The 27,418-nt window shown below is 37.9% G+C and overlaps 1 protein-coding gene across 1 annotated transcript in view; it reads right to left on the bottom strand.

The window, feature by feature from the left end:
* The window catches only part of NUCB2 (nucleobindin 2), a 250,840-nt gene that overhangs the window by 70,688 nt on the left and 152,734 nt on the right, over positions 1-27,418 (bottom strand). The window contains exon 8 of the mRNA XM_053720637.1: positions 7,331-7,389. Coding sequence (XP_053576612.1) covers positions 7,331-7,389 — 59 coding nt within the window. The remainder of the gene's footprint in view (positions 1-7,330; positions 7,390-27,418) is intronic.

Raw genomic sequence — 27,418 nt, 5'->3', positions numbered from 1 at the left:
GCTTTTAAACATAATAAACAAGGAGTTTCTTCTATGACAGACATGTTTATACAGAATAGCAATGAGACTAGCAAGCTTGGAAAACACTTTAAATCAAGTTAACAAGCAAATATAAAAAATGGTACTGTGCCTTTAAGAGAAACAAATTTTGTCAGAATTTGAAAAACAGTGAAAAAATGCAGTAAATCAAACGAAATTTTTACAGTGTGTATAATAGGCTAACAGAGCATTGCACCAACTTGCAAATGGATGATTAACCCCTTAGTTCAAAACACGGATCAAAAAAACGAAATAGACATTTTTTAACAGTCACAACCAACTGCCACAGCAAGCTGTGGCCCTACCTTCCCCAATAAATGACTTTGGAAAGCCTTTGGGCCCTTTAGAGATGTCCTATAGCATTCAGAGGGCCTTTGAGGGAAGCTGGATGTCACAGTTTGTAATTTTAACTGCACCAACTGTAACTTTTATACTACAACAGTGGAAATTGTTTCTAGTCAAAATTTAAGCCAGCCATGTGGAAAAAACTAGGCCCCAATAAAGTTTTATCACCAAAGCATATATAAAAACGATTAAACATGCCAGCAAACGTTTTATATTGCAATATCATAAGGGTATTACCCCTGGGAGTAAGAATGATACCAGTCGTTATTAAATCACTGTATTCAGGCTTAACTTACATTAATCCGGTATCAGCAGCATTTTCTAGTGTTTTCCATCTCTAGAAAAAATTATAACTGCACATACCCGATAGCAGAATAAACTGCACGCCATTCTCTCGCTGAAGTTACCTCATCTGTGTAATCCCCTCAGACATATGTGAGAATAGCAATGGATCTTAGTTACAACCTGCTAAGATCATAGAAACCTCAGGCAGATTCTTCTTCTATTTACTGCCTGAGATAAAATAGCACAACACCGGTACTATTTAAAAATAACAAACTTTTGATTGAAGAAAATAAACTAACTATATTTAACCACTCTCTCCTACAACGACCTAGCTTGTTGAGACTTGCAAGAGAATGACTGGCTATGACAGTTAGGGGAGGAGCTATATTACAGCTCTGCTGTGGGTGTCCTCTTGCAACTTCCTGTTGGGAATGAGAATATCCCACAAGTAATGGATGATCCGTGGACTGGATACACCTTACAAGAGAAATGTATTTTTTCTATTTAACAAAAGATATGAAGAGAACAACATACATTTGATCATAGAAGTGAATTTAGAAGTGTCTTAAAATTATGCTCTCTGAATCCGCAAGTTTAATTTTGACTTTCCTATCCTTTTAAAGGGACACTGCAATGCTTATTAAAGAGAAGAACTTAAACAGGTTAAGTATTTTTTATATAAAAAGCAGACGCTGATTACATTTAAATGTAACTTTGCAGTAAAGAATGTTTCTTTATTCAAGCTCATTGGCTGATAGGGACAACTCCATCAATTTTAATGATAAAAGCATCCACACGTCTGACAAAGTGTATTAACTACATTGTCCAAAAGAAAAAAATATAGAATATATTTTCTTTCATGTAATTGGCAAGAGTCCATGAGCTAGTGACGTATGGGATATACAATCCTACCAGGAGGGGCAAAGTTTCCCAAACCTCAAAATGCCTATAAATACACCCTTCACCACACCCACAATTCAGTTATAAAAACTTTGCCTCCTATGGAGGTGGTGAAGTAAGTTTGTGCTAAGATTTCTACGTTGATATGCGCTTCTCAGCATTGTTGAAGCCCGATTCCTCTCAGAGTACAGTGAATGTCAGAGGGACGTGAAGGGAGTATCACTTATTAAATATGATGATTTTCCTAACGGAGGTCTATTTCATAGGTTCTCTGTTATCGGTCATAGAGATTCATCTCCTACCTCCCTTTTCAGATCGACGATACACTCTCAATTTACCATTACCTCTACTGATAACTGTTTCAGTAATGGTTTGGCTATCTGCTATATGTGGATGGGTGTCTTTTGGTAAATATGTTTTTTATTACTTAAGACACCTCAGCTATGGTTTGGCACTTTATGCATTTATATAAAGTTCTAAATATATGTATTGTACTTATATTTGCCATGAGTCAGGTTCATGTATTTCCTTCCGCAGACTGTCAGTTTCATATTTGGGGAATATAAACGTTTTTTGAAGAAATTTATTTCTTACCTGGGGTTTAGTCTTTTTTTCAATTGACTACTTCTTGCAAATTGCGGGCGGTATTAGGCCCGCGGGTGCGTCAAATGCTAAACTTTATTGCGTCATTCTTGGAGTGAAAATATTTTTGGCGTGAAAAAATAAGTCTATGACGCAACTTTGTCATTTCCGCCGTCATACTTGACGCCGAGACCTTTCACACGGTTGCGTCATTAGTGACGCGAGTGTTTCATTTCCGGTTATTTTTGGCGCCAAACCTTTTCATTATTTCAATACCCCATTTATGTTTGCCTCTTGCCTTTTTCTCTATCAGAGGGCTATGCTATTTGCATTTTTTCCCATTCCTCAAACTGTCATATAAGGAAATAGATAATTTTGCTTTATATTTTGTTTTTTCTCTTACATTTTGCAAGATGTCCCAATCTGATCCTGCCTCAGAAGTTTCTGCTGGAACATTGCTGCCTGACATCGGTTCTACCAAAGCTAAGTGCATTTGTTGTAAGATTGTAGAAATTATTACGCCGAATGTAATTTGTAATAGTTGTCATGATAAACTTTTACATGCAGATAGTGTATCCATCAGTAAAAGTACATTGCCAGTTGCAGTTCCTTCAACTTCTAATGTGCATGATATACCTGTAAATTTTAAAGAATTTGTTTCTGATTCTATCCTGAAGGCTTTGTCTGCATTTCCTCCTTCTAATAAACGTAAAAGGTCTTTTAAAACTTCTCATTTAGTTGATGAAATTTCAAATGACCAACAACATAATAATTTATCCTCTTCTGATGAGGATCTATCTGAAACAGAAGATCCTTCCTCAGATATTGACACTGACAAATCTACTTATTTATTTAAAATAGAGTATATGCGTTCTTTATTAAAAGAAGTGTTAATTACTTTGGATATTGAGGTAACCAGTCCTCTTGACGTTCAATCTAATAAACGTTTAAATGCTGTTTTTAAACCTCCTGTGGTTTCTCCAGGGGTTTTTCCTATTCCTGAGGCTATTTCTGGTATGATTTCTAAGGAATGGAATAAGCCAGGTACTTCTTTTATTCCTTCTTCAAGGTTTACAAAATTGTATCCTTTACCAGCAAAATCTATAGAGTTTTGGGAAAAAATCCCCAAAGTTGATGGGGCTATTTCTACTCTTGCTAAACGTACCACTATTCCTATGGAAGATAGTACTTCCTTTAAGGATCCTTTAGATAGGAAGCTTGAATCTTATCTAAGGAAGGCCTATTTATATTCAGGTCATCTTCTCAGACCTGCAATTTCTTTGGCTGATGTTGCGGCTGCATCAACTTTCTGGTTGGAGAATTTAGCGCAACAGGAATTGGATTCTGACTTATCTAGCATTATTCGCTTACTGCAACATGCTAATCATTTTATTTGTGATGCCATTTTTTATATTATCAAAATTGATGTTAGATCCACGTCTTTAGCTATATTAGCTAGAAGAGCTTTGTGGCTTAAATCTTGGAATGCTGACATGACATCTAAATCTAGATTACTATCTCTTTCTTTCCAAGGTAATAATTTATTTGGTTCTCAGTTGGATTCTATTATTTCAACTGTCCCTGGGGGAAAGGGAGTTTTTCTGCCTCAGGATAAAAAACCTAAGGGTAAATCTAAGGCTTCTAACCAGTTTCGTTCCTTTCGTCAGAATAAGGAACAAAAACTCAATCCTCCCCCCAAGGAATCTGCTTCCAATTGGAAGCCTTCCTCAAATTGGAATAAATCCAAGCCATTTAGGAAACCAAAGTCAGCCCCTAAGTCCGCATGAAGGTGCGGCCCTCATTCCAGCTCAGCTGGTAGGGGGCAGATTAAGGTTTTTCAAGGATATTTGGATAAATTCTGTCCAAAATCAATGGATTCAGAGCATTGTCTCTCAAGGGTATCGAATAGGATTCAGAGTAAGACCTCCTGTGAGAAGATTTTTTCTCTCACGTATCCCAGCAAATCCAGTAAAAGCTCAGGCTTTCCTGAAGTGTGTTTCAGACCTGGAGTCTTCAGGGGTAATCATGCCAGTTCCTCTTCAGAAACAAGGTTTGGGGTTTTATTCAAATCTATTCATTGTCCCAAAAAAGGAAAATTTATTCAGAACAGTTCTGCATCTGAAAATTTTGAATCGTTATGTAAGAGTACCAACTTTCAAGATGGTGACTATAAGGACTATTCTGCCTTTTGTTCAGTGAGGACATTATATGTCCACAATAGACTTGCAGGATGCATACCTTCATATTCCGATTCATCCAGAACATTATCAGTTTCTGAGACTCTTTTTTCTAAACAAGCATTACCAATTTGTTGCTCTTCCATTTGGCCTAGCAACAGCTCCAAGAATCTTTTCAAAGGTTCTGGGTGCCCTACCCTCTGTAATCAGAGAACAGGGTATTGCGGTGTTTCCTTATTTGGACGATATCTTGGTACTAGCTCAGTCTTTACGTACTGCAGAATCTCACATGAATCAACTAGTGTTGTTTCTTTGGAAACATGGTTGGAGGATCAAATTACCAAAAAGTTTCTTGATTCCTCAAACAAGGGTAACCTTTTTAGGCTTCCAGATAGATTCAGTGTCCATGACTCTGTTTTCTTTGCTCGTTTTCACATGAGACCTCTACAGCTTTGTATGCTGAACCAATGGTGCAGGGATTATACAAAGATATCACAATTAATATCCTTAAATCCCAATGTACGACACTTTCTGACATAGATCTCCATCGTTTAGTTCAAGGGGCTTCTTTTGTTGGGCCAACCTGGACTGTGATCACAACAGATGCGAGTCTTTCAGGTTGGGGAGCTGTTTGGGGATCTCTGACAGCACAAGGGGTTTGGAAATCTAAAGAGGCGAGATTACCAATAAATATTTTAGAACTCCGTGCAATTCTCAGAGCTCTTCAGTTTTGGCCCCTGTTAAAGAGAGAACCGTTCATTTGTTTTCAGACAGACAATATCACAACAGTGGCATATGTCAATTATCAGGGTGGGACTCACAGTCCCCAAGCTATGAAAGAAGTATCTCGGATACTTGGTTTGGGCGGAATCCAGCTCCTGTCTAATCTCTGCGGTACATATCCCAGGTGTAGACAATTGGGAGGCGGATTATCTCAGCCGCCAGACTTTACATCTAGGGGATTGGTCTCTCCATCCAGATGTATTTTCTCAGATTGTTCAGATGTGGGGTCTTCCAGAGATAGATCTCATGGCCTCTCATCTAAACAAGAAACTTCCCAGATACCTGTCCAGGTCCAGGGATGTTCAGGCGGAAGAAGTGGATGCGCTGACACTTCCTTGGTGTTATCATCCTGCTTACATTTTCCCGCCTCTAGTTCTCCTTCCAAGAGTGATCACAGGTTTTGGTATGCGGATCTGGTTCGGATGTCCAGTTGCCCGACTTGGCCACTTCCGTTACGGCCAGACCTACTATCTCAAGGTCCGTTTTTCCATCAGGATCTCAAATCATTAAATTTGAAGGTATGGAAATTGAACGCTTAGTTCTAAGTCATAGAGGTTTCTCTGACTCAGTGATTAATACTATGTTACAAGCTCGTAAATCTGTCTCTAGAAAGATTTATTATAGAGTTTGGAAGACTTACATTTCATGGTGTTCTTCTCATAAATTCTCCTGGCATTCTTTTAGAATTCCTAGAATTTTACAGTTTCTTCAGGATGGTTTGGATAAGGGTTTGTCTGCAAGTTCCTTGAGAGGACAAATCTCTGCTCTTCTGTTTTATTTCACAGAAATATTGCTATACTTCCTGATATACACTGTTTTGTACAGGCTTTAGTTCGTATTAAGCCTGTCATTAAATCAATTTCTCCTCCTTGGAGTCTTAATTTGGTTCTTTAGACTTTACAGGCTCCTCCATTTGAACCTATGCATTCTTTGGACATTAAACTACTTTCTTGGAAAGTGTTGTTCCTTTTGGCCATCTCTTCTGCTAGAAGAGTTTCTGAGCTATCTGCTCTTTCTTGTGAGTCTCCTTTTCTGATTTTTCATCAGGATAAGGCAGTTTTACGGACTAATTTTCAATTTTTACCTTAGGTTGTGAATTCTAGCAACATTAATAGAGAAATTGTTGTCCCTTCTTTATGTCCTAATCCTAAGAATCCTTTGGAAAGATCCTTACATTCTTTGGATGTGGTAAGAGCTTTGAAATATTATGTGGAAGCTACTAAAGATTTCAGGAAGACTTCCAGTCTATTTGTTATATTTTCTGGTCCTAGGAAAGGTCAGAAAGCTTCTGCTATTTCCTTGGCTTCTTGGTTGAAACTTTTGATTCATCAAGCTTATTTGGAGTCGGGTCAGGCCCCGCCTCAGAGAATTACAGCTCATTCTACTATATCAGTCTCCACTTTGTGGGCTTTTAAGAATGAAGCTTCAGTTGATCAGATTTGCAAAGCAGCAACTTGGTCTTCTTTTCATACATTTACTAAATTCTACCGTTTTGATGTATTTGCTTCTTCGGAAGCAGTTTTTGGTAGAAAAGTTCTTCAGGCAGCTGTTTCAGTTTGATTCTTCTGCTTTTGATTTAAGTTTTTTTCTTTCAATTATGAAAATAAACCTATTTTTTTGGGTTGTGGATTAATTTTTTCAGCGAAAAATGGCTGTTTTTATTTTATTCCCTCCCTCTCTAGTGACTCTTGAGTGGAGATCCACATCTTGGGTATTGCTATCCCATACGTCACTAGCTCATGGACTCTTGCCAATTACATGAAAGAAAACATAATTTATGTAAGAACTTACCTGATAAATTAATTTCTTTCATATTGGCAAGAGTCCATGAGGCCCACCCTTTTTATGGTGGTTATGATTTTTTGTATAAAGCACAATTATTTCCAAATGTCTTTTGTTGATGCTTTCTACTCCTTTCTTTATCACCCCACTGCTTGGCTATTCATTAAACTGAATTGTGGGTGTGGTGAGGGGTGTATTTATAGGCATTTTGAGGTTTGGGAAACTTTGCCCCTCCCGTTAGGATTGTATATCCCATACGTCACTAGCTCATGGACTCTTGCCAATATGAAAGAAATGAATTTATCAGGTAAGTTCTTACATAAATTATGTTTTTGATGGAAGAAGTAGAAAAAAAAATAGTACAATATTCTTTAAATTATTCCATACTAAATACAGACAACGCCAATATGGGTTTAAAAGTAGACACTTTTTCTTACCTCTTTTGTAAACAAAGCTTCTAATTCTTGCTCATCAATAAATCCATCATCATTAGTATCTGTAAAATAAAACTGCTGAGAGTTAAAGGCACATTATAGAGGAAGAAAATAACACTAATTCATTATAGGATTTCATTTATCATTAGTGACCCTGCAGCTATGTATTTAACACCACAAAGGGGTTAAACAGAGATAAAGTACAGCTGGGTTGTGAGACTATTGCTGCTGATTGCGTCAGTGGCAGTTTCCACTTGGCACCAGCAGTTTTCTGTGGTTCCTGAACGGTACTTAAAACATGCATTTAACCGATTTGTGGGGTTTAAGCACATAGCATCTCAGTGTCGCTAAAGATAAAATGACATGCTCTTTTTTCACTATAATGGCCTTTTAATAACAAACATTTTCTTCCAGACAAATTTAGACAAAATGTGTGTGGCTCTTTCTAGACTACGTTGTTGAAATACAGAGCTTGTGTAAAAAAATAATTTCTTTCCAATGGCATGGAGAGTCCACAAATCCATTCAATTAGTAGTGGGAATTCAACTCCTGGCCACCAGATGGAGGCAAAGAACATCCCAGCAAAGCTTCAAGTATCCTCCTATTACCCACAATCCCCAGTCATTCTTTGGCTGCGTAACATTGTAGGTGATGTGCGAAGAAGGTGTCTGAAGAAATCAAGTTGTTAATTCTTTAATTGGTACTTTTCCCTGCAAGCAAGGATTGGGGTTATGCTGTGTCTATGTAATTCTCTTTAGTAAGAGTAATGGTGGCTTTTAGCAGTTGGAAGACGGCGAGGTAGTCTTTGCTTATCTTCCAACATTTTTGCTACCCCTATATAGAAAACCAGGGTTGGTTACTCTGTTTCTTTATCTACAGTGAGGATTCTATCAGTCCTGTTTGGTGTACCTGCCCTACAGCAGATCCACAGGTAAGTGCTTTTACCTTCTAGGTGAGAAGGAGTTACTTCTTTTTTTTTTTTTTTTTTTTTTTTTTTTTTTAAAAACGATAGTTTGAGAACAAAGTGGATCCTTATGGGACTTAATATCCCTTTTAAAGTTTGAGGATTTATTGGGCAGCAGTTCAGGGCACTGTTCTGTCACATGAAGGCTTTTTTGATTTTGGCTATAGGGATTTGTTTGCACAAAGTTACCTTTATATTTTGTTTGGGTAATATCTTTTTAAGAAGTTTGTTGGACCGCACCTTACTTTTGAATTTTCGATCCTGTGACCGCTCAGTTACTTCCGGAGTGCTGAACAGTTTGTTTTGTAGCCAGCTGTTTGGAAGCCAGATTTTCAAGGAGAGCGCTTCATGGTGTGGTATTTCCGATAATATGGAGCAATAGGAAAAACAAGGTGAACAGGCACTCACAAGTGTGCAGGCATCTCTAACGAAAAAGGTGCAAACAGGCAGGCTGACTTAACAGCAGTCAGCTCGCTGAATCCTCGGTCTCCGTATGGGCTGTGGAGGAATGTTTGGGGCGTCTACAGCAAACGATTCCTCTTGGCCAGTGGGTGGTGCGTCTCCTCCGGTGTCTTTTACAGCCTACGGTACTCGTCACCAGCTTGAACTCCAATGGCAGCTTGTACTCATGGATCATTTAGTTGCGGTTTTGCAGATATTGTATTACAGCTGAGAACTGCATTGCAAAGCTCATTAAATCTTTTTAAATTTTGACATACCACGTATGTGTCCTTTTGCTTTTAATTGGCCTTAAAAGTGTTCCCTAACTTTGCCGTGAATGGTAACAACATCTGCAAAACCGCAACTAAAGGATCCATAAGCACAAGCTGCCATTGGAGTTTGAGCTGGTGATGAGTACCAGAGGCTGCAAAAGACACCGGAGGAGACGCACCACCCACTGGCCAAGAGGAATCGTTTGCTGTAGACGCCCCAAACATTCCTCCACAGCCCATACGGAGACCGAGGATTCAGCGAGCTGACTGCTGTTAAAAGTCAGCCTGCCTGTTTGCACCTTTTTCCTTAAAGGTGCCTGCACACTTGTGACTACCTGTTCACCTTGTTTTTCCTATTGCTCCATATTATCGTAAATACGACACCATGAGACGCTCTCTTTCTGCTTTTTAATTTTAGATATACTGACACACCAGTGGTTTCAAGAGGAGCTGCCTGTCTTAATTTTGACTGCTTCCACTAAGGACAATAATCAAATATACATCTTTTGTTTAGGAATTTATCTTTATTGTTCTTTTGCACCAGTTTATTTATATACTGTTATTTTATGTATATTGCAATTATATAGCTATCTCGTTTGGGTTTAGTTCAAGACACCCTTAATATTTAATACACTTATTTCCTTTTAGGATTTTTCTCTTTTAATATTTTTGAACATATATATGAGTAGCATATATGATGAGTAGCAATAACTAGGAAGCAGTCTGTCCTGGGATGGTTATGAATCACTGCACTAACCCTAACTAAGATTATAAGTTGTGTGAACAGCGATGCTTTGACGTTAAGGGTATCTGCTGAAAAGCAGACTTGAAGTAAAAAGGTGTGTCATTGTGAACCTAATTTGCATATCTTACCCAGAATCCGTTGATGCATTGGAAACTATGTATTCCAGAGGTTTTCTGTGGGAAAAACAAGCCTTCTTCTGGCCTGTCTAGATTTGTTAATGAACTACACAATGAGTTATTTTCTCTATATTTTGTGCGTAGTGGAGGATTTTAAACTCACCTTTTACCTCCCCCTAATTTTAAATGTTGTTGTATTTTGCCCGAAATCATCTTCACCCAGCAGGGATTCAAACCTTCTCCCAGCTGATGAGTAGCAATAACTATGAAACAGTCTTTCCTGGGATGGTTATGAATCACTGCACTAACCCTAGCTAAGCTTATAAGCTGTGTGAACAGCGATGCTTTGGCGTTAAGGGAATCTGCTGAAAAGCAGACTTGAAGTAAAAAGGTGTGTCATTGTGTACTTAATTTGCATATCTTATCTTATCTCTCTCTCTATATATATATATATTTGCCATTTAGGTTTTAAGTGCCCCCTATTCTATGATTATTTTATAATCATTTACTTTCTAGGATTTGCAGTTTGAACAAGATTGTTTTATCCTTAGACTAATTCACCAAGCGCCTGCTGAAAATGACCCTTAGCTCAGATAGATTGACCCCTAGTGGTCAAAATATGAAAATAGAATGATTTGGATATATATCAAAGCGCCAACCGTAGAAGGCAGGGTCTAAGTTCACTAAAAATTGCTTCACAAATGTATTTCAGTGTATTGGTTACAACACCATTAAAACAATTTTAGACGGTTAACTTTCCATCAATGTATATGTGTCTTGTTATATAATGAGACCAGTATTAATGGAACCCGATATTGTACTTAAACAGCATAAACAACAATTTATTAAAAAGTGACAAACAATTGGTTAAAAAATCGGTTAAAAAATCACAATCCTTAGGATCTTCAGAATCTTAAAAACAAATCTCTGTTTGGGGGTTAAAAACAATCTTAATGTCCCTCATGGATCCATGTTAACAGTCTAATAATTATTCCAACCATTCATTGGAGCTGATACATTCAATATTGGAGCTTTTAGACAGATTTAAAGCTTCTGATGGTCTGTTAAAAACTCATTAGATCAAATACACTAGGTGGGATAATCAGTATACCACAAATAATACCTTTTACAGGTTAAGTGGATGGCAAACAGAGTGTGGTAATTTTTCAATAGCACCTCGCACTCATAATCAATCCGGATTAACTGAATGAAATCACCCTAAAACCGGATCCTAGATCCATGTGCAGCAAAATATAATATAATATAACACAAAACAACAGATGTTAAAAAACTTGTGATTTTCTGGTGTCTCCTAAAAAATCAAGTGGCTCCTAAAACATATATTCTCAAGTGTCTCCTAAAAAACAACAATACGCAACCTGCTTCCAAAAACGTGATAAAAAGAAAATTTTTCAAAAAACGTTTAAAAAGCGAATTTTTCAAGAGAATTTTTTAAACGTTTTTTGAAAAATTTTCTTTTTATCACGTTTTTGGAAGCAGGTTGCGTATTGTTGTTTTTTAGGAGACACTTGAGCATATATGTTTTAGGAGCCACTTGATTTTTTAGGAGACACCAGAAAATCACAAGTTTTTTAACATCTGTTGTTTTGTGTTATATTATATTATATTTTGCTGCACATGGATCTAGGATCCGGTTTTAGGGTGATTTCATTCAGTTAATCCGGATTGATTATGAGTGCGAGGTGCTATTGAAAAATTACCACACTCTGTTTGCCATCCACTTAACCTGTAAAAGGTATTATTTGTGGTATACTGATTATCCCACCTAGTGTATTTGATCTAATGAGTTTTTAACAGACCATCAGAAGCTTTAAATCTGTCTAAAAGCTCCAATATTGAATGTATCAGCTCCAATGAATGGTTGGAATAATTATTAGACTGTTAACATGGATCCATGAGGGACATTAAGATTGTTTTTAACCCCCAAACAGAGATTTGTTTTTAAGATTCTGAAGATCCTAAGGATTGTGATTTTTTAACCGATTTTTTTAACCAATTGTTTGTCACTTTTTAATAAATTGTTGTTTATGCTGTTTAAGTACAATATCGGGTTCCATTAATACTGGTCTCATTATATAACAAGACACATATACATTGATGGAAAGTTAACCGTCTAAAATTGTTTTAATGGTGTTGTAACCAATACACTGAAATACATTTGTGAAGCAATTTTTAGTGAACTTAGACCCTGCCTTCTACGGTTGGCGCTTTGATATATATCCAAATCATTCAAGATTGTTTTATCTGCTGGTGTGGATTGGATTCCTGCTTACTGGTTGGGTGATTCTCTCCAGCGTGGCTGGTGTGTAGAGGTGCCGGTTTTAATAATTATTTAATATCTATGCATAAAGTTTTTATATTCATATTTTCTATATAGAATTTAGAGTATAAGGAAAATAAAGGACGGTTTTATTTTTACTATGGATGCCGATCCCAAGCTTTCTCTGTCATTTGATAAATGTCTTTATTGTGCAGATGCCCAGGTTATACCTCCTGTGCAATTTTGTTCCCCTTGCCTTAATAATGTTTTTATTATCTAAGGATAAGGATTCCTTATCTGAGCACTTTTTCTCGGGATAATGCTGTTCAGGGGTTGTCTCAGCCTTCCTCTAGCATGTCCCAGTCTTTGACAGATTCACATACAGTGCCCTGCGGTTCCTCTCAGTCAGTTTCTGGGAGCGTTTGTTTGCCTAAAGATTTTTGCTGCGCAGTTGACTTCTTCAGTTCCTGCAGCCCTAAGTGCTTTACCTAGTTCTGGTAAAAGGAAGAGGAAATCTAAGAACATTTTTATGGGCTCTGTTTCCGCGAAGACTGATTTGGATAGACTTTTTTCTCTGTTTTCTAGTGAGGATCATTCCTCACTCCAGCTTCTGAGGGTGAGATCTCTGATACAGAATTTGCAGTTCCTAGTACAATAGATTCTGAGGAGGTTAATTTTAGATTTAAACTGGAGCATCTCCCTTTACTTTTGAAGGAGGATTTAGCTACTTTGGATGACTTTGAAACTGTTGCAGAGGCTTCTAAAAAGGCTAATAAACTGAATAGAGTTTTTGATGTCAAACCTAAATCTTGTCAGTATATTTATGAAAATCTTAGTAGTGCTATCCAAATAATATATCAGTTTATGGCAGGGTTATAAACACAATACAAAAAAAAAATAGAAACCCTAATCAACCATGCATCTACTAGACCATACAATTAATATAAATACCTGAACTCTTTTATTTAGTTAATATCCATGAACATCTTTGAAATATATTTGCAATATCAGAATATGACACAAAATGTATATGCGTTAAAACCAACTCTTAAAATATGCTATCCTTCTTACAAAACCCAGAAAAATATACCTTCACAATTCAGCCTTATTTATTTAACACAATGGGACTAAAAACCTTTAACATCCAAGCAATACAATTCTAAACTGTGCTCTTTCAACAATAGGATAATATATATATTCTGCTATTTAACTGCAATTTATCCTAATACAAAATTTACAGTATCAAAACTTGCACAGATGAATTACTTAACAAATCAGACACAGATTTAAACAATACCTAGGCTTATGACTACCAATTTAAAATACAATATACTTCACCAATTTTGAACCAATTCGTAGCGGTCTTTAGGTCATCTCAGAAGACAGATAAGTAATTTTTTTTGCAATCAATGAGAAGGAGGTAGTCAGCTTGTTTAGATTGGTTTCAAAGTGCCAGCAGCAGATATCATCCAAAGTTAAAACACCCTCCTTGCCCATTCCTCTTTTGCTTACTTATATATGTTTTCAATCATTGATGACATCATGTGGGTGGCACTACGGGAGCTGACCTTCCCATTCGTTATCTGGGAAGTCTAAATCGGATTGGCCCTTGGAAATTTCATTTTTAACAGCCAGAAAGAACCTTCTGGCTGTAGTTCTCGCAACATAACACCAGGTGGCAGCATTACAAACAGACAGTACAACAACAATGCAGCATGACAATACATACAAATTCATTTAACCAACATTTTTAGCCAGTGAAATATTTCTTTAAACTATGTAATAACTGCCATAATTTCTTGTATTAATCTCTCCCAATATTAATTATAGGTGAAGCGGCATCAGATTAATTTCCTGATCGTTTTGATATGAAACGTCATGTTTTATATTATTAACATTGTATTTTATTAAAGCAATTTAACACTGCTAATTATTAGCTTAAAATGCATTATAATTTTATCAATATTCTGGCATTTCTTTGCAAATAACAGCTTATTTTTATATCTCCAGATAGGTAGTATTCAAAACTCCTGATATACTGCATTCACCCAGATGTAGTATGTAACATTTCTGTGTATTTCTTCCTGAATACATAAATCCTGTTTATGTAGATCTGAAATAAAAATAAATGTTAATGATCACTTCTCTTCAGGTCCATAAACATCTATTCATGTTCTTAAACACACAGAGGCTAAGATATTCATGCTTTCAAAATATGTATGTCTTGTATTTATTTCCCTAGTATATTTTATTTGAAATCTAACTACAGTAGCTTTGAAATCATAATGTAAGCCATGTGTCTTCTCTATGTTATTCTAACCCCAGACACAATGTCTGTGTCACGTGTATTCTGATGTTATCAGCCACGCACTTAACAGGCAACTGTCAATTTTCAGCTCCTTTGAAGAATGTTTGTATCTCTCACATTTCTTCAGACGGATCGGCATTTCCCTTGGAGGAAATTCATATATGGGCCTGTATCCTGTTTTCTGTTAAAATTACTTCCCCAACATTCCTCTAAGTGATTGTATTAAATTGGGCAGGCCAAATGTCATAGAGTCATACAACTCTGCATATAATCAAATGAGCATGGTCACTGAGTCAGTTCCTTTTGGAAAATGTCTGTGTGCTCACACCACAGGGGTCGTGCTTCAAAAGGCTATGCTGATTTCCAATCCTGATGAATGTGTATTCACCCAGCTCTCATCTTGTAGGGGGTTTTGAGTTAAATCCTGACATCAGAATTTCTATTTTACAGCACATCTGATAAAATAGACGGCTTCATATATATACACACATCCTTTTTATATTTCATTTACGTATATATATTAGTATATATATATATTTTTTTTTTTCTAAAAAAATGGCAAAACCAGGTTTGCCCTGTGCAATGTCTTTAGTCCCTTAGCCACAAGTACATAAGGTGCAGTGTGTTATTCCCCTTTATTTTATAGCAAGCTTTATATGAACTACAGGTACAGGTTGCTAAATGCGGTTAGATACACTCTCACTCACCCCGCTCTTCATGCGGCAGCCTCACTTGGTCTGTCCTCCAGGATCTGACTCCTTTCAAAGCAGAAGGAAGAGGTCTTACCTGGTGTAGAGTGTCCGCTTGCAACCTCCACAATCGCGGTTCCTGTTGTGTCCCAAATTTTACAGCTCGCCCGGTCACAGCTGCACCTGATGCTGCCTTCCAATTTGGGATGTGATCCTGAGAGCAAACTCCTTCCTGTTTGCAAGTTACATGTAGTAGAAAAGAAGAGGCGGATCCATCCAATACTTCCAAAACACTGTGAATTTATTGTAGCAATTTTCTTTCACAAACAGTTGTTGCAAAAAACTTCAGAGACACACACTTAAAACCATAGGAGCTGATGTGAGGTTCAGTTTCAGTCTTACATGTTTCGGCGGATCCTGACCGCCTTAATCATAGACCATACCTGAACCTCTACACCTGTAGCCTTTTTACCTGTGTACAGGTATACGCCCTCAAACATTTACTCCAATCAAATGTATACAATAGGATTTAGCCTCAATCGGCTTGACAGCTTGGAAAAAAAAATTCTATTAATTTACATAGGTTAATCTTAATCCTATAAGTGTCTTTATGTAGCATTTTATAGAAAGACACAGCTAGTTTTGAATTGCAAATTCAACTTAAAAGAAGGTACTCATTTTTAGTCATTTACAACGCCAACTTTTAACACATCTATTAAAGATACATATAGAAAAATCATATACAGAAAAAGTTTTCAGCAGTTGAGGCCGGGTTTGAACTCACAACCTTTGGGTTAAGAGGCATTAGACTTAAGCACTGTGCCACAACGACCCCATAGCTATTATGATACATTTCATATAGCTTTATAGCCTTTATGTAGCAACTATTTATTACTCCAGCAATTAATGATGTCATGTTCTGAGTTAAATCCCTCTGGGACTAATGTCTTAAATACAAAAATCCAATATGCCTCTTGTTTTTTTAGAGTATTCAGCCTGTCACCACCTCTGTGTGACTTTTGAATGTGTTCAATGGCTGACCAACTGAAGGTACTTAAATCCTGATCATGTTCCTCTATAAAGTGGGATGCAAGAGCAGAGCATGATATATCATTTTCTATATATGAGATGTGTTCTCGAATACGAGTTCTTTCATCCCTTGTTGTCATTCCTATGTACTGTTTTTTATGCTCTGTGCATTCAACTAAATAGATAACATGATCAGTAGAACATTTTATACAGCCCTTGATATCATATTCTGATCCAGTAGTATACGACTTACAAGTCTTAGTTACTTTGATATACCCACATGCTCTGCATCTTTTACTTCCACATTTGTATACTCCATTTGTATGCAGCCAGGAACTTCCTGCACCCCTTTCCTTATTTTTAAGTTCACTGGGAGATAGTATATTAGCCAACGACTTACTTTTTTTATATACAAATCTGCAGCCTTCATCAATTATTGGTTTTAGGGTACTATCTCCATAGATTATAGGCAGATATTTATTTATAATGTCACAGACATCCTTGTACTGATCTGAGAACTGGGTAATAAAGAGAGGTCTGCTATCTTTCTTATCTGTTTTCTCTTTTATTTTCAAGAGATCTTTCCTGTCCATTTTACTCACTTTTTCTCCAATGCTCATTACTTGTTGTCGATTATAACCTCTAGCTACCATTCTTTCTGTTAGTTCTGACCTTGCTCTAACGAAATCTCTATCTTGGGAGCAATTCCTTCTGGTTCGCATCATTTGACCCTTTATTATCCCCTTGATGACATATTTTGGGTGATTACTTTTGGCGTGCAATAAAGCATTGCCCGCAATCGGTTTTCTATATAGGTCTGTAATGACTCTCCCATTTTGTCTATCAGCAATCAAAACAAGGTCTAAGTAGCTAATTCTTTCTTTACTCCAGTCAGAGGTAAATCTCATACCAAATCTATTATTGTTAAGATAGTTTAAAAACATATCCTTGCCTATTTCATCACCATCCCATACAATCAACAGGTCATCTATAAATCTCTTATAGAGAAATATAGAGCCTTTAAATGGGTTAGCATCATTGGTAATGAGACTTCTCTCTAACCACCCCATAAAGAGGTTTGCATATGAGGGCGCAAACCGCGCCCCCATAGCAGTCCCCTGTTTTTGCAAATAGAATTCCCCCTCAAACATAAAATAATTATGTCTAAGGAGGAACTCTATAACCTCCAAGATGTAGCTCTTAAAGTAAGGATTGTAGGTTGTTTCAAGATCTAAAAAATATTCAATGGCTTTTAAGCCTAATTCATGTTGAATCATAGAATACAGTGATACTAAATCTATTGAAAGCCAGCTGAAGGCATCTCTCCACTCAAAATCATCAAAAATATTCAACACATTTGTTGTGTCCTTAAGATGGCTGTCAAGATTGTGTACCATAGGTTGTAATATATCATCTATCCAGTTGGATAAGGGTTCTAATATAGATTCCAACCCTGATATAATGGGTCTACCCTTAATATCTTTAACACCTTTATGGGTTTTAGGGAGATGATAGAAAATTGGTATACGTGGATTTTCTACATACAAAGAGTCAAACGTTTTTCTGTCCAGATATCCATTCTCCAAACCGTCATCTAATAAGGATAGTAATTTTTCTTGAATTTTCAAAGTTGGATCAGAACTTAATCTTGTATATACCTCATTTTCTCTTAATTGTCTGTAAGACTCATTTACATACCAGTCCCTATCACATATCACAATACTATTTCCTTTATCTGATCGTTTTATCACTATATTTTAATTTTCTTCAACGCTTTTTAGAGCTTTTTTTTCATTGTAAGTCAAATTGGATCTTTTATGTTTAACTTTTACACTTTCTTTTAAAACTGTAAGATCTTCTAACACCCTTTTGTGAAAAAGCTCTAACTGTGGGCCTCTTGTCCTGGTGGGATAAAAGTTAGATTTTTGTCTTTTAACAGGCTTTTTAGTCTGTTTCCTTTCAAGCTATTCAGATGTATCTGCTTCAAGATCCACCATTTCAGTTTTAAAATGCTTTTTAATAGTTAGTTGTCTAATGAAGCGATTTACATCAAGAACAGTTTGAAAAAGATTAAAATCACCACTAGGACAGAAGCCCAAGCCATAATTTAATACTTTTATTTCATTTTTGTTTAATGCATAAGAAGACAGGTTTAAAACAGCTCCTTGTAAACTTATTTCTCCTTCTGAACTAGCTGTCTCAGCTGGTATCTGTTTCTTGCTTTTTTGTCGCCTTTCTCTATTGTACCTCCCCCTTTGTTTATATCTCCCTCCTTTTGAAAAACATAATTTATGCTTACCTGATAAATTCCTTTCTTCTGTTGTGTGATCAGTCCACGGGTCATCATTACTTCTGGGATATAACTCCTCCCCAACAGGAAATGCAAGAGGATTCACCCAGCAGAGCTGCATATAGCTCCTCCCCTCTACGTCAGTCCCAGTCATTCGACCAAGAATCAACGAGAAAGGAGTAACCAAGGGTGAAGTGGTGACTGGAGTATAATTTAAAAGATATTTACCTGCCTTAAAACAGGGCGGGCCGTGGACTGATCACACAACAGAAGAAAGGAATTTATCAGGTAAGCATAAATTATGTTTTCTTCTGTTATGTGTGATCAGTCCACGGGTCATCATTACTTCTGGGATACCAATACCAAAGCAAAAGTACACGGATGACGGGAGGGATAGGCAGGCTCATTATACAGAAGGAACCACTGCCTGAAGAACCTTTCTCCCAAAAATAGCCTCCGAAGAAGCAAAAGTGTCAAATTTGTAAAATTTGGAAAAAGTATGAAGCGAAGACCAAGTTGCAGCCTTGCAAATCTGTTCAACCGAGGCCTCATTCTTAAAGGCCCAAGTGGAAGCCACAGCTCTAGTGGAGTGAGCTGTAATTCTTTCAGGAGGCTGCTGTCCAGCAGTCTCATAGGCTAAACGTATTATGCTACGAAGCCAAAAAGAGAGAGAGGTAGCAGAAGCTTTTTGACCTCTCCTCTGTCCAGAATAAACGACAAACAGCGAAGAAGTTTGGCGAAAATCTTTAGTTGCCTGCAAGTAGAACTTGAGGGCACGAACTACATCTAAATTGTGTAGAAGACGTTCCTTCTTTGAAGAAGGATTTGGACACAAGGATGGAACAACAATCTCTTGATTGATATTCCTGTTTAAACTCCATGGCGGAGCAACAGCTTTAAACACAGGCTTGATCCTAGCTAAAGCCTGACAAAAGGCCTGGACGTCTGGATTTTCTGACAGACGCCTGTGTAACAAGATGGACAGAGCTGAAATCTGTCCCTTTAATGAACTAGCTGATAAACCCTTTTCTAAACCTTCTTGTAGAAAGGACAATATCCTAGGGATCCTAACCTTACTCCAGGAGTAACGTTTGGATTCGCACCAGTATAGGTATTTACGCCATATTTTATGGTAAATCTTTCTGGTAACAGGCTTCCTAGCCTGTATCAGGGTATCAATAACCGACTCAGAAAAACCACGTTTTGATAAAATCAAGCGTTCAATTTCCAAGCAGTCAGCTTCAGAGAAGTTAGGTTTTGATGTTTGAATGGACCCTGTATCAGAAGGTCCTGTCTTAGAGGTAGAGACCAAGGCGGACAGGATGACATGTCCACTAGATCTGCATACCAAGTCCTGCGTGGCCATGCAGGTGCTATTAGAATCACTGATGCTCTCTCCTGTTTGATTTTGGCAATCAATCGAGGAAGCAGGGGGAAGGGTGGAAACACATAAGCCATCCCGAAGTTCCAAGGTGCTGTCAAAGCATCTATCAGAACCGCTCCCGGATCCCTGGATCTGGACCCGTAGTGAGGAAGTTTGGCGTTCTGACGAGACGCCATGAGATCTATCTCTGGTTTGCCCCAACGTCGAAGTATTTGGGCAAAGACCTCCGGATGAAGTTCCCACTCCCCCGGATGAAAAGTCTGGCGACTCAAGAAATCCGCCTCCCAGTTCTCCACTCCCGGGATGTGGATTGCTGACAGGTGGCAAGAGTGAGACTCTGCCCAGCGAATTATCTTTGATACTTCCATCATTGCTAGGGAGCTTCTTGTCCCTCCCTGATGGTTGATGTAAGCTACAGTCGTGATGTTGTCCGACTGAAACCTGATGAACCCCCGAGTTGTTAATTGGGGCCAAGCCAGAAGGGCATTGAGAACTGCTCTCAATTCCAGAATGTTTATTGGAAGGAGACTCTCCTCCTGATTCCATAGTCCCTGAGCCTTCAGAGAATTCCAGACAGCGCCCCAACCTAGTAGGCTGGCGTCTGTTGTTACAATTGTCCAGTCTGGCCTGCTGAATGGCATCCCCCTGGACAGGTGTGGCCGATAAAGCCACCATAGAAGAGAATCTCTGGTCTCTTGATTCAGATTCAGAGTAGGGGACAAATCTGAGTAATCCCCATTCCACTGACTTAGCATGCACAATTGCAGCGGTCTGAGGTGTAGGCGTGCAAAAGGTACTATGTCCATTGCCGCTACCATTAAGCCGATCACCTCCATGCATTGAGCTACTGACGGGTGTTGAATGGAATGAAGGGCACGGCATGCATTTTGAAGCTTTGTTAACCTGTCTTCTGTCAGGTAAATCTTCATTTCTACAGAATCTATAAGAGTCCCCAAGAATGGAACTCTTGTGAGAGGAAAAAGAGAACTCTTCTTTTCGTTCACTTTCCATCCATGCGACCTTAGAAATGCCAGAACTAACTCTGTATGAGACTTGGCAGTTTGAAAGCTTGAAGCTTGTATTAGAATGTCGTCTAGGTACGGAGCTACCGAAATCCCTCGCGGTCTTAGTACCGCCAGAAGGGCACCCAGAACCTTTGTGAAGATTCTTGGAGCCGTAGCCAATCCGAATGGAAGAGCTACAAACTGGTAGTGCCTGTCTAGGAAGGCAAACCGTAGATACCGGTGATGATCTTTGTGAATCGGTATGTGAAGGTAAGCATCTTTTAAATCCACTGTGGTCATGTACTGACCCTTTTGGATCATGGGTAAGATTGTCCGAATAGTTTCCATTTTGAACGATGGAACTCTTAGGAATTTGTTTAGAATCTTTAAATCTAAGATTGGCCTGAAAGTTCCCTCTTTTTTGGGAACCACAAACAGGTTTGAGTAGAACCCTTGTCCTTGTTCCGACCGCGGAACCGGATGGATCACTCCCATTAATAACAGATCTTGTACACAGCGTAGAAACGCTTCTTTCTTTATCTGGTTTGTTGACAACCTTGACAGATGAAATCTCCCTCTTGGGGGAGATAATTTGAAGTCTAGAAGGTATCCCTGAGATATGATCTCTAGCGCCCAGGGATCCTGCACATCTCTTGCCCAGGCCTGGGCGAAGAGAGAAAGTCTGCCCCCCACTAGATCCGGTCCCGGATCGGGGGCTCTCGGTTCATGCTGTCTTTGGGGCAGCAGCAGGTTTCCTGGCCTGCTTGCCCTTGTTCCAGGACTGGTTAGGCTTCCAGCCTTGCCTGTAACGAGCAACAGTTCCCTCCTGTTTTGGTGCAGTGGAGGTTGATGCTGCTCCTGTTTTGAAATTCCGAAAGGGACGAAAATTAGACTGTCTAGCCTTAGCTTTGGCCTTGTCTTGAGGTAGGGCGTGGCCCTTACCTCCTGTAATGTCAGCGATAATTTCTTTCAAACCGGGCCCAAATAAAGACTGCCCCTTGAAAGGTATATTAAGTAATTTGGACTTAGAAGTAACATCAGCTGACCAGGATTTTAGCCACAGCGCCCTACGTGCCTGTATGGCGAATCCTGAGTTCTTAGCCGTAAGTTTGGTTAAATGTACTACGGCCTCCGAAATGAATGAATTAGCTAGTTTAAGGACTCTAAGCCTGTCCGTAATGTCGTATAGCGTAGATGAACTAAGGTTCTCTTCCAGAGAATCAATCCAAAATGCTGCCGCAGCCGTAATCGGCGCGATACATGCAAGGGGTTGCAATATAAAACCTTGTTGAACAAACATTTTCTTAAGGTAACCCTCTAATTTTTTATCCATTGGATCTGAAAAAGCACAGCTATCCTCCACCGGGATAGTGGTACGCTTAGCTAAAGTAGAAACTGCTCCCTCCACCTTAGGGACCGTTTGCCATAAGTCCCGAGTGGTGGCGTCTATTGGAAACATCTTTCTAAATATTGGAGGGGGTGAGAACGGCACACCGGGTCTATCCCACTCCTTAGTAACAATTTCAGTTAGTCTCTTAGGTATAGGAAAAAAGTCAGTACTCGCCGGTACCGCAAAGTATTTATCCAACCTACACAGTTTCTCTGGTATTGCAACGGTGTTACAATCATTGAGAGCTGCTAAAACCTCCCCTAGTAATACACGGAGGTTCTCCAATTTAAATTTAAAATTTGAAATATCTGAATCCAATCTGTTTGGATCAGAACCATCACCCACAGAATGAAGCTCTCCGTCCTCATGCTCTGCAAGCTGTGACGCAGTATCAGACATGGCCCTAGTATTGTCAGCGCACTCTGTTCTCACCCCAGAGTGATCACGCTTGCCTCTTAGTTCTGGTAATTTAGACAAAACTTCAGTCATAACAGTAGCCATATCTTGTAATGTTATCTGTAATGGCCGCCCAGATGTACTAGGCGCCATAATATCACGCACCTCCCGGGCGGGAGATGCAGGTACTGCCGCGTGAGGCGAGTTAGTCGGCATAACTCTCCCCTCGCTGTTTGGTGAAATTTGTTCACATTGTACAGATTGACTTTTATTTAAAGTAGCATCAATACAGTTAGTACATAAATTTCTATTGGGCTCCACCTTGGCATTGGAACAAATGACACAGATATCTTCCTCTGAGTCAGACATGTTAAACACACTAGCAATAAACTTGCAACTTGTTTATAATCTTTTTTAGCAAAAACGTAATGTGCCTCAAAGAGGTACTAAACGATTAAGTGACAGTTGAAATAATGAACTGAAAAAACAGTTATAGCATCAAACTTTAAAACAACACCACTTTTAGCAAAGGTTTGTTCCCATTAGTAAAATAACAATAATTAAATTTGACATAAAAATTACAGAGCAACGTTTTTATTCACAGTCAATATAAAATTCTCACAGCTCTGCTGAGAGAATCTACCTCCCTCCAAAGAAGTTTGAAGACCCCTGAGATCTGTCAGAGATGAACCGGATCATGCAGGAAATATAAGAGTAACTGACTTGAATTTTTTGATGCGTAGCAAAGAGCGCCAAAAACGGCCCCTCCCCCTCACACATAGCAGTGAAGAGAAACGAAACTGTCACAATTAAAACCAAACAACTGCCAAGTGGAAAATAATGCCCAAATATTTATTCACTCAGTACCTCAGAAATGTAAACGATTCTACATTCCAGCAAAAACGTTTAACATGATAAATACTTATTAAAAGGATTAGTGACTTTTAACAGAGTAGTTCCGGTGAAATACCATCCCCAGAATACTGAAGTGTATACCTACATTCATTATAACGGTATGGCAGGATTTTCTCATCAATTCCATTCAGAAAATAAAAACTGCAACATACCTCAATGCAGATTCATCTGCCCGCTGTCCCCTGATCTGAAGCTTTTACCTCCCTCAGATGGCCGAGAACAGCAATATGATCTTAACTACTCCGGTTAAAATCATAGTAAAAAACTCTGGTAGATTCTTCCTCAAACTCTGCCAGAGAAGTAATAACACGCTCCGGTGCTATTTTAAAATAACAAACTTTTGATTGAAGTCATAAAAACTAAGTATAATCACCATAGTCCTCTCACACATCCTATCTAGTCGTTGGGTGCAAGAGAATGACTGGGACTGACGTAGAGGGGAGGAGCTATATGCAGCTCTGCTGGGTGAATCCTCTTGCATTTCCTGTTGGGGAGGAGTTATATCCCAGAAGTAATGATGACCCGTGGACTGATCACACATAACAGAAGAAATCCTGTTTCTCTGGTTCAACTTTTTTGATATTTGATTGCTTTGGTCTAGTTCCTATTTCAATCCCTTGAGCATTCAGTTTTTTTGTGGCATCTATGTGTGTATCCTCTCTACTTTCTGTCTCAGATTGTGTGTAACCTTCTGAGGTCTCAAAATCAGTTTCTATAGTAATTTCACTATTTTCATTTTGTTCGTTTTCACTAAATGTGACCCTTTTATTTTTATTCTTATTTGCCCTTTTACCTTGCCTGTATCCTCTCAGATTTTTAACCTGAGATTCAGTACTCTGCAGTTGACTACTTTGGCCTTTGTCACCTGACTTGTTTTGCCATCTGTTTCCCTTTCTAGTGTGTTTCTGCCAGAGATATACTCTATTATTGGCATAATCCTTACTATCTCGCAAAAACTTGGAATGCTTAATATTAATCACTAATTTCCTTGCTTCTTCCACTGCCTCTTGGAGCATGGTATCATATGTTACATATTCAGACACTTCTTTAAACTTATTCATTTCAATTTGTATCTTAATTATTTCTTCTTTAAGATTAGCAATTTGCTCAGTCTTATATTTAATAAGAAGTTCCATAAGCCTTATTGCACATTCAGTAAGTATGCTGTTCCATTCTGCAATGAAATCTTGGCTATCCACTTCAAACGCTGGAAATTTTTTCAACCCGAGATCTCTTGGTACCATCCCTCTCTTTATAGACTGAACAAATTGCTAATCTTAAAGAAGAAATAATTAAGATACAAATTGAAATGAATAAGTTTAAAGAAGTGTCTGAATATGTAACATATGATACCATGCTCCAAGAGGCAGTGGAAGAAGCAAGGAAATTAGTGATTAATATTAAGCATTCCAAGTTTTTGCGAGATAGTAAGGATTATGCCAATAATAGAGTATATCTCTGGCAGAAACACACTAGAAAGGGAAACAGATGGCAAAACAAGTCAGGTGACAAAGGCCAAAGTAGTCAACTGCAGAGTACTGAATCTCAGGTTAAAAATCTGAGAGGATACAGGCAAGGTAAAAGGGCAAATAAGAATAAAAATAAAAGGGTCACATTTAGTGAAAACGAACAAAATGAAAATAGTGAAATTACTATAGAAACTGATTTTGAGACCTCAGAAGGTTACACACAATCTGAGACAGAAAGTAGAGAGGATACACACATAGATGCCTCAAAAAAACTGAATGCTCAAGGGATTGAAATAGGAACTAGACCAAAGCAATCAAATATCAAAAAAGTTGAACCAGAGAAACAGGATTTTCAAAAGGAGGGAGATATAAACAAAGGGGGAGGTACAATAGAGAAAGGCGACAAAAAAGCAAGAAACAGATACCAGCTGAGACAGCTAGTTCAGAAGGAGAAATAAGTTTACAAGGAGCTGTTTTAAACCTGTCTTCTTATGCATTAAACAAAAATGAAATAAAAGTATAAACTTATGGCTTGGGCTTCTGTCCTAGTGGTGATTTTAATCTTTTTCAAACTGTTCTTGATGTAAATCGCTTCATTAGACAACTAACTATTAAAAAGCATTTTAAAACTGAAATGGTGGATCTTGAAGCAGATACATCTGAACAGCTTGAAAGGAAACAGACTAAAAAGCCTGTTAAAAGACAAAAATCTAACTTTTATCCCACCAGGACAAGAGGCCCACAGTTAGAGCTTTTTCACAAAAGGGTGTTAGAAGATCTTACAGTTTTAAAAGAAAGTGTAAAAGTTAAACATAAAAGATCCAATTTGACTTACAATGAAAAAAAAGCTCTAAAAAGCCTTGAAGAAAATGAAAATATAGTGATAAAACGATCAAATAAAGGAAATAGTATTGTGGTATGTGATAGGGACTGGTATGTAAATGAGTCTTACAGACAATTAAGAGAAAATGAGGTATATACAAGATTAAGTTCTGATCCAACTTTGAAAATTCAAGAAAAATTACTATCCTTATTAGATGAGAGAATGGGTATCTAGACAGAAAAACGTTTGACTCTTTGTATGTAGAAAATCCACGTATACCAATTTTCTATCATCTCCCTAAAACCCATAAAGGTGTTAAAGATATTAAGGGTAGACCCATTATATCAGGGTTGGAATCTATATTAGAACCCTTATCCAACTGGATAGATGATATATTACAACCTATGGTACACAATCTTGACAGCCATCTTAAGGACACAACAAATGTGTTGAATATTTTTGATGATTTTGAGTGGAGAGATGCCTTCAGCTGGCTTTCAATAGATTTAGTATCACTGTATTCTATGATTCAACATGAATTAGGCTTAAAAGCCATTGAATATTTTTTAGATCTTGAAACAACCTACGATCCTTACTTTAAGAGCTACATCTTGGAGGTTATAGAGTTCCTCCTTAGACATAATTATTTTATGTTTGAGGGGGAATTCTATTTGCAAAAACAGGGGACTGCTATGGGGGCGCGGTTTGCGCCCTCATATGCAAACCTCTTTATGGGGTGGTTAGAGAGAAGTCTCATTACCAATGATGCTAACCCATTTAAAGGCTCTATATTTCTCTATAAGAGATTTATAGATGACCTGTTGATTGTATGGGATGGTGATGAAATAGGCAAGGATATGTTTTTAAACTATCTTAACAATAATAGATTTGGTATGAGATTTACCTCTGACTGGAGTAAAGAAAGAATTAGCTACTTAGACCTTGTTTTGATTGCTGATAGACAAAATGGGAGAGTCATTACAGACCTATATAGAAAACCGATTGCGGGCAATGCTTTATTGCACGCCAAAAGTAATCACCCAAAATATGTCATCAAGGGGATAATAAAGGGTCAAATGATGCGAACCAGAAGGAATTGCTCCCAAGATAGAGATTTCGTTAGAGCAAGGTCAGAACTAACAGAAAGAATGGTAGCTAGAGGTTATAATCGACAACAAGTAATGAGCATTGGAGAAAAAGTGAGTAAAATGGACAGGAAAGATCTCTTGAAAATAAAAGAGAAAACAGATAAGAAAGATAGCAGACCTCTCTTTATTACCCAGTTCTCAGATCAGTACAAGGATGTCTGTGACATTATAAATAAATATCTGCCTATAATCTATGGAGATAGTACCCTAAAACCAATAATTGATGAAGGCTGCAGATTTGTATATAAAAAAACATAATTTATGTAAGAACTTACCTGATAAATTCATTTCTTTCATATTAGCAAGAGTCCATGAGCTAGTGACGTATGGGATATACATTCCTACCAGGAGGGGCAAAGTTTCCCAAACCTCAAAATGCCTATAAATACACCCCTCACCACACCCACAAATCAGTTTAACGAATAGC

This window comes from Bombina bombina, chromosome 7 (assembly GCF_027579735.1).
Source record: "Bombina bombina isolate aBomBom1 chromosome 7, aBomBom1.pri, whole genome shotgun sequence".
Lineage (NCBI taxonomy): Eukaryota > Metazoa > Chordata > Amphibia > Anura > Bombinatoridae > Bombina > Bombina bombina.
This window is presented reverse-complemented; position numbering and strand designations above follow the sequence as displayed.